This window comes from Mustela lutreola, chromosome 12, assembly GCF_030435805.1.
Source record: "Mustela lutreola isolate mMusLut2 chromosome 12, mMusLut2.pri, whole genome shotgun sequence".
Lineage (NCBI taxonomy): Eukaryota > Metazoa > Chordata > Mammalia > Carnivora > Mustelidae > Mustela > Mustela lutreola.
The window spans coordinates 793,326-800,867 of record NC_081301.1 but is presented as its reverse complement, the minus strand read 5'-3'; the positions used below and the strand labels follow the sequence as shown (position 1 = coordinate 800,867).

Genomic DNA, 7,542 nt, shown 5'->3' with positions numbered 1-7,542 from the left:
GGAGCTCGCGGGACCCGGGAGGGGCTTCCCCGGACCGTAAGCCTCAGGCGTCCCTAGCGCCCTGCCTCGGGGCCCCTCCTCAGGGTGCGGCGGGCGAGATCCCGGACAGGGGCGGGGTCACAGCCGGACAGGGGCGGGGCGCTCGGGGCGCTCGGGGGCGGGGTCGAGGCGGGGCGGCCCGGTCCCGCCCCTCCGGGGTCGTCACCGCCCGCTGGATCACGTGACGCCCGTCGGAGCGCGCGGGTCACGAGTGCCCGCGCGGCCGGTGGCGGCGACATGGCCTCGGAGCGGGAGGTGCGCGCCCGGCTGCAGCGCGCGGGCCAGGAACACCTGCTGCGCTTCTGCGCGGAGCTGCCGCCGGGGCCCCGCGCCGCGCTCCTGGCCGAGCTGGGGGCGCTGGAGCCGGAGGCGCTGCGCGAGCACTGCCGGCGCGCCGCTGCGGCCTGCGCGCACCCCCCGGGGCCGCCGCCCGACCTGGCCGCGCGCCTGCGGCCCCTGCCCCCCGAGTGCGTGGGCAGCGCTAGCCGGTGCGACCCGGAGATGCGGCGACTCTGGGAGGAGGAAGGTAAGCGGGGCGGGCCTGGCCGGCGGAGGGGGCCTGGCCCAGAGCGGGGCTGACCGGAGAGGTTGTACTTGGAGGAGTCGAGCGCACCTTACTCCTTGGTGGAGCCCCCTTTCACCCTCGGCTGGCGACGGGGCTGTGGGGCTCCAGACGCGGCCAGGGTGCAGCCGCCCCCGGAGGACTGGCCCTCGGGAGAGTGCTTCGTGCAGGCGCACCTGTCTGGCCAGCCGCCCAGCCCACAGGCGAATTGGCCGCAGGGAATCCTCGCGCAGTTGCACAGGCTCCGTTTCGCATCAGCGCTGGCCCAGGTGCACTCCTGGCCTCCTGGCCTGATAGGTGAGGCAGGCGCTCCTGGAGGGAAGCCTGCCCGAGGCCCCCGCTGCACTGCTCTGACCAGCTTGACCTGGTGTTGCCTCTGAGGGACCTAGGCTGGGAATGAACCTTGAAGCACATCATCAAGACCTCTGGTGGGTCCAGGACAAGGTGGGGCCCCACCTGGCCCACAGGGGATCAGAATGTTACTTGGGAATTTCTCTTCTGTGGCTGTCAGAAGTCTTCGAGTCCTAGACACATGTGTGGCTTGCTCCGAGGTGAACGGGGGGCTTATGTGGCGGTTCCCAGGTGTCCCCTCATGGTAGGCACCCCGCCCCTCCAGGTTTCCGCCAGATCTCCCTGAACAAGGTGGCCGTGCTGCTGCTGGCCGGGGGGCAGGGCACCCGCCTGGGCGTGACCTACCCCAAAGGCATGTACGAGGTGGGGCTGCCGAGCCGGAAGACCCTGTATCAGCTGCAGGCGGAACGGATTCGGCGGGTGGAGCAGCTGGCTGGCCAGCGCCACGGGACCCGCTGCATCGTCCCCTGGTGCGCCTTCTCTGCGGTACCTGGTCCCCAGAACAATCCCCTGTCCCCGCAGCATCCAGACTTGAATCCCAACCCCAGCCCGGACCCCAGGCCAGCTGCTGTTGGAGCCCCGTATCCCAGCGGCCCTGGGCCCTTCCAGTGGCCTGCTCAGCCTCGCCTCTCCTCGAAGGTACATCATGACCAGTGAGTTCACACTGGGGCCCACGGCCAAGTTCTTCAGGGAGCATGACTTCTTCCACCTGGATCCCAGCAACGTGATCATGTTTGAGCAGCGCATGTTGCCGGCAGTGACCTTTGACGGCAAGGCCATCCTGGAGCAAAAAGACAAAGTTGCCATGGCCCCAGGTATGCCACACCCCTGAGCCCAGGAAGGACCGCCTGGCCTAGAACAAGGAGCGAATTAGAGGTCGGGAGGACTGTGACAGAGGCCAGAATGTTATGCCTGACGGCTGTGGGGTCCCGGGTGAGTGGCCTCTCCTCTCTGGGCCTTGGTTCCTATCTGTCACATCAAACAACCAGAGTGCTACTTGGAGAGTGACGGAGAGCTGCCTCGGGTACAAGGTCCAGCCCCAAGGGGCCTCCCCTGCTTCCAGCATGCCCTGGACTAGATAAGGCTGAAGCCCAGGGGGATCCCTCGAAAATGATCTCTCTCTCCCTCTGCAGATGGCAACGGCGGGCTGTACTGTGCCCTGTCAGACCACCAGATTCTCGAGGACATGGAGCGTCGGGGAGTGGAGTTCGTGCACGTGTACTGTGTGGACAACATCCTCGTGCGGCTGGCTGACCCCGTCTTCATCGGCTTCTGCGTGCTTCGGGGCGCAGACTGCGGGGCGAAGGTGAGCCCGCCCTGCCGGCCTGGCCCCGCCCCCTCAAGCCCGCCCCGCCCCCGGCCCCGGCCTGCTTGGCCCCGCTGCAACCAGCCTTCCCAGCCCTGGCCTGGCCGCAGGTGGTGGAAAAGGCGTACCCAGAGGAGCCGGTGGGTGTGGTGTGCCAGGTGGACGGGGTCCCTCAGGTGGTGGAGTACAGCGAGATCAGCCCCGAGACTGCGCAGCTGCGCGGGCCCGACGGGAGTCTGCTCTACCGCCTGGGCAACATCTGCAACCACTTCTTCACGCGAGACTTCCTCCGGATGGTCAGCAGGTGTGCTCCGCAGGTGGCCGCCGGTGCTGGCCAGAGTGGCGTGTCGCCCGCACTGACCGGGGCCCCAGAGCCCCAGCGGGTGCTGTAAGGCTCTGGGCCGAGTTGGCCTGCTCTTCCGTGCGGAGGCCGTTGATTTCCGGCACCAGCTCTTACCCTGTGGCTCGCCCCCTGCCGTGTCATCTGGGCAGGGATGTGGCCGGTGGGGCCTGTCCATCCCTCTCGGACTTGGTGGGGGGGGGTTGGGGGGATACCCCCGCCCTCCCAGAGGCCGGGCTCAGCCCCCAGTGCTCCTGCCAGCTGTCTTGGGTGGCTGGGTGTGTGGAGAGGTGGGGGTGGGGCTCCCCCGGGATATCCCATCTGAACTGTCTTTCCTTCTGTTGACCTCCTGTGCCCCCAGCGAGTTTGAGCCCTTGCTGAAGCCACACGTGGCTGTGAAGAAGGTCCCATACGTGGATGAGGAGGGAAATCCGGTAAAGCCGATAAAACCGAACGGGATAAAGATGGAGAAGTTTGTGTTTGATGTGTTCCAGTTTGCTAAGTTAGTGGCAGAAGTCATTCGTTTTTTTCTTTTTTTCTCTTTCTGTATCGGTGGTGGGTTCTGAGGCCTTGTTGGGCTGGGAAGTGGAGGCTTGCGGGGGACGCAGTGGGAGTGCCCCTTTGCAGTGGGGAGTAGGGGCCGAAGCAGGCCCAGGGAGAAGGCCAGAGGAAACAGCCCCTATGGCGTGAGCCTGGCGGCGCCTGGGATGGCCGCGGTCTTCAGGGCCGGGAGACACCTGCGCCCCTCCGGAGCCCTCTGGCTGCTCCTGGCCTGCAGTGAGGAAGCTGTTTCCGGGCCAGCTGGTGGGGACTTCGGGGGTTTGGCCCTCACCCTGGGGTCCGAGGATCTGGGGGTTTGGCTGGAGGGGATGGAAGGCCTTCATGCAGCCCCAGGGAAATCAGGAGCAAAGACATATGCGGTCCCTGTGGGGCCTCCCCCATGGAGGTGACCCCCACTTAGTCATTGGAACCCGGTGCAGCTTGCACCTGCCCAGGACCAAGGCCTCTGGGCCAGGACTTCCACTCACTAGTTCTTTCCCCCACAGGAGCTTTGTGGCCTTTGAGGTGTCCCGGGAGGAGGAGTTTTCTCCGCTGAAGAACGCAGCCTCAGCTGCCAGGGACAACCCCGCCACCGCCCGGCGTGCCCTGCTCATGCAGCATTACTGCTGGGCCCTGCGGGCAGGGGCCTGCTTCCTGGATGCTGGCGGGGCCCAGCTCCCGGAACTGCCTAGGTGAGTGTGGGTCTCAGCACGCTCCCCTAAGGACAAGGGTGTCAGGGTCCAGCCCCCAGCCCCAGGGCCTTGCTGGTTCTGCCGCGGCTTGAGCTGTGGCTGGGGCTCGAGCTTGAACCACGCTGAGTGCAGGTGGCCAGGGGTCCTGTCTGGCCATACAGAGACTGCCTGCAGCCTGGGGCCCAGCTCCTTGAGGTCAGCCCAGGACCTGGGGACGGGTGGGTGGCTGCCACCCTTCCTGACCAAGACCGAGGCGGGACATGTGGAAGCTGGCAAGGCAAGTCACACTTCAGGGCCGGCAAAGCACAGGACAGTAGGGTTCTGCATCCTTGGTTGTCTGCAGCCGCCTCCTCCATCTGGAAGCCCAGGTGCTGTGGGCTGTTTTCCCAACCAAGTAAGAGCCTATCGCTTGGGCAGAGGCAGTCTGCTGAGGGCTCGGAGTATGCAGAAAAAGGGGGTTTAGTTGAGAAAAGAGCTTTGGGAGCAGGGTCAGGCAAGGACAGCCCCAGGACATGCGCCCAGGAACAGGTGCTGACCCATGGACTCCCACAGCCCGCCCGGCAGCAGAGAGCCTCCCGCCATCTGTGAGATCTCGCCCTTGGTGTCCTATTCCGGAGAGGTGAGAGCCTACCGGCCCACATGGGCTTTCTGGGGTGGGCCATGTGTGATCCGGAGGGGGACACTGGAGAGAAGTGGGTGCTAGGGCAGAAAGAGCTCTGACTCAGTTTACTGATAAGAAAATAGTTGTTATTTATTTATTTATTTATTTATTTTTAAGATTTTATTTATTTGACAAAGGGAGAGATCACAAGTAGGCACAAGAGAGGCAGGCAGAGAGATTGGGGGAAGCAGATTTCCTGCGGAGCAAAGAGCCCGATGTGGGGCTTGATCCAGGACCCTGAGATCATGACCTGAGCCGAAGGCAGAGGCTTTACCCACTGAGCCACCCAGGTGCCCCCCCCACCTTTTAAAGCGTTTATTTATTTATTCCACAGAGAGAAGGCGAGAAAGGGAAGACAAGCAGGGGGAGTGGGAGAGGGAGAAGCAGGCTTCCCGCCGAGTAGGGAGCTCGACCCACGGCTCAGTCTCAGGACCCTGGGATCATAACCTGAGCCGAAGGCAGTTGCTTAACGACTGAGCCAGCCAGGAGCTCCGGAAAATAGTTTCTTTCTTTCTTTCTTTTTTTTTTTTTTTAAGATTTTATTTATTTATTTGACAGAGATCACAAGTAGGCAGAGAAGCAGGCGGTTGGGGGGGGGGGGAAGCATGCTCCCTGCTGAGCAGAGCCTGATGCGGGGCTCAATCCCAGGACCCTGGGATCATGACCTGAGCCGAAGGCAGAGGCTTCAACCCACTGAGCCACCCAGGCACCCCCCGGCAAATAGTTTCTTAAGATACAGAGAATCTTCCAGGGATGGGGTGGGTGGTGAGTTAAAATGCTGTCATAATCTTGGAGGAGCAGGGGAGTATCAGGTGGGGTCAGAGTTTGGGGTTCCAGCCAGGAAGATTTATGGACGCCTTGCTGAGTGACGAAAGCTGGCCCCAACCCTCTTGAGAAGATCTGGTGTGAGCTTGCCCAAAGGGTTCATCAGGGGTTGGGGCTAGAAATGGCGTCCAGTCCTTGCTCCTGGAAGCCTTTCTCACCCTACCCCACACTGGCTCAAGGTGAACTTGTAACCCCCTTAAGGACTGAGAGCTGAATAGCGGACATCATGACTTCCTTGTCTCCAGGGTCTGGAGCCGTACCTGCAAGGCCGGGAGCTCCGGTCCCCACTCATCCTGGATGAGACCCAGACCAGTGTCCTGCAGCCCTGACTCACTCCCGGGACTGCAAACCCCAGGGCCTCAGAGGTGGGGACACGGGGATCTCCACCAGGGTGGGGCCTTTCCCATCCTTGGTTCCGTGGAACACATACCCAAAAGCTGCTGTGGACCGAGGAGGGCTCCTTAGCTATTCTCTGGCCTGTGGGGTCTGGGTGGGAGACAGAGGTGTGGCATCCCTGGAGAGAGCAGTGACCCCCTGTCTGTTCGAGTAGAGACCTGAGGACCAGTGGCATCTCTAGCCCTGTATGCAGATCCACCTCCCAAGGGACACCAGACACTCGAGTTCTGCTGCAGATGCACACACGAGGCAAAGAGAATGGGACAGTATCCCTCTATCCACCTCGAAGGGTGCTACGGCCAAGGAGCTGCCCCCTCCCTCCTCCTCTAGCAGCTGAACCGTGTCAGGGCCCAGCCCCCACCCTCCCACCAGCTCCAGCCCACACACAGCGGGCGCACCTGAAGCTGGTTCCTCTCAGCTTTCCCTTGGACGCCTCGGCTCCCCGGCCACGTCGACGGTGGGTTCGGGCTGCTGAATTTTACGTGCTTCCCCCACGACCCAGTGGGCCCAACGCCTGCGGCCTCACGAGGCAGTTCATCAAGCTGAGGTATAACCGGCCAGGGAGTTCCGTCCCCCGGCCGGTTGGCCAGTAGCTTGCGACAACCTGGGTGCTCAGGCTCCTCCGGGTTCCCGGCAGGAGGCACAGCCTCCGCTCCTGTGCCCACGGCGCCCCCACCGCACTCCAGCACCCTGACCGAGGCTGGGGGAAACCCACAGGCCCTGGCCCTGAGCGCCTGCCTGGCCTTGCTGCTCCGGGGCCCTGGGCCCGCTTTCCTTCCCCTCCAGACAGCAACACGGGGCCCCACCCTCCCCACTGAGGTGGAGGGCAGCATGCACTGCAGCCGGCCCCCGCCCCTGGCCCCTCCCCCCCCAGGGCAGCCCACACCCCTGCCCAAGCTGTGCTTTCCCCAGGGGGAGGACGTTCTCCGCCCCCAGGGGTTCAGATGCAGCGGCCTCCGCCAGCGGCTTGCCGGCCGGTAGACCTGCCCAGGCACCCCACCTGGGCACGGGGGCAGGGCCACGCCCAAAGCCCAGAGAAGGACTTTGCTTCCACCCAGGCTCTGCCGGTCCCCCGCAAACCTCAGAATTGAAGCGTGTGCCTCAGGAGCCTTCTCTCAGCTGCTCCACAGCCAAGCAAGGGGCCCGGACGGAGGAAGGTCCGCCGGAAGGTCCGCCGGGTCAGGGGTCCTGCCCACAGCTGCAGCTCCTCCCCTCCGCAGCTGAACGGCCCTGCCGCCTCTTTCCTACACCCGCTGGAAACACTACTGCGGAACAGCTCGCTTTGAAGGGCGCGGTTTATTTGAAATTCCTCACACCTCTACATCCCGTTTCCAACGCCGCACGGAGGTGGGCGGGGCCGGGGCCGGGGCCGGGGCAGCCGCCCTGGCGCCCCGGGACTCGCCGCTCACAGGATCGGGGGGCGCCACCGGACCAGGAACGCGAGGAGGGCCGCGCAGTGCTTTCCCCCGGGGGTGCGTCCCCGTGCCCACTGCGCACCCAGGAGGCAGGACGGGCCCTCGCCACCATGCTGTCCCTCAGGCCACCTTGAGAGCCTCGAATCCCAGACCAGCCGTCACGCCACTGACTTCTCCACGGAGGACTGCCGGACTCCCGGGTGCGCCCCGGGCTGGGGGCGGGGAGGAGGGCGCCTTTCCAATAAACTCAGGACGCGCTGATGCGTCCCCGGCCCGGCGACCGCGGTTTCTGAGCAGCGCGTGTCGGAACGGCCACCCGCGGGCCGCGGCTCGGTCCATGCCGGGGAGCGAGAGCCCACACGCCGAGCTGCGGCTGCCCTGCTCGGGGCTGCCCCGGGGTCCCCTCGTGCCCCCG

The 7,542-nt window shown here is 64.6% G+C and overlaps 1 protein-coding gene across 4 annotated transcripts; it reads left to right on the top strand.

The window, feature by feature from the left end:
* The first annotated feature begins 218 nt into the window (after positions 1–218).
* UAP1L1 (UDP-N-acetylglucosamine pyrophosphorylase 1 like 1) lies at positions 219–7,405 on the top strand. 4 transcript variants are annotated; one of them, XM_059143221.1, is made up of 10 exons: positions 220–565; positions 1,218–1,422; positions 1,592–1,767; positions 2,086–2,258; positions 2,369–2,562; positions 2,960–3,100; positions 3,645–3,830; positions 4,383–4,449; positions 5,562–5,681; positions 6,771–7,405. In XM_059143221.1, exons 1-9 carry the CDS (start codon positions 277–279, stop codon positions 5,643–5,645), a joined length of 1,515 nt encoding a protein of 504 aa, XP_058999204.1. In that variant the 5' UTR covers positions 220–276; the 3' UTR covers positions 5,646–5,681; positions 6,771–7,405. The 4 variants fall into 4 exon arrangements, with proteins under 4 accessions (XP_058999205.1, XP_058999204.1, XP_058999203.1 ...); XM_059143220.1 differs by having other exon boundaries at positions 5,867–7,405; XM_059143219.1 differs by having other exon boundaries at positions 5,562–7,405.
* The last annotated feature ends 137 nt before the right edge of the window (positions 7,406–7,542 follow it).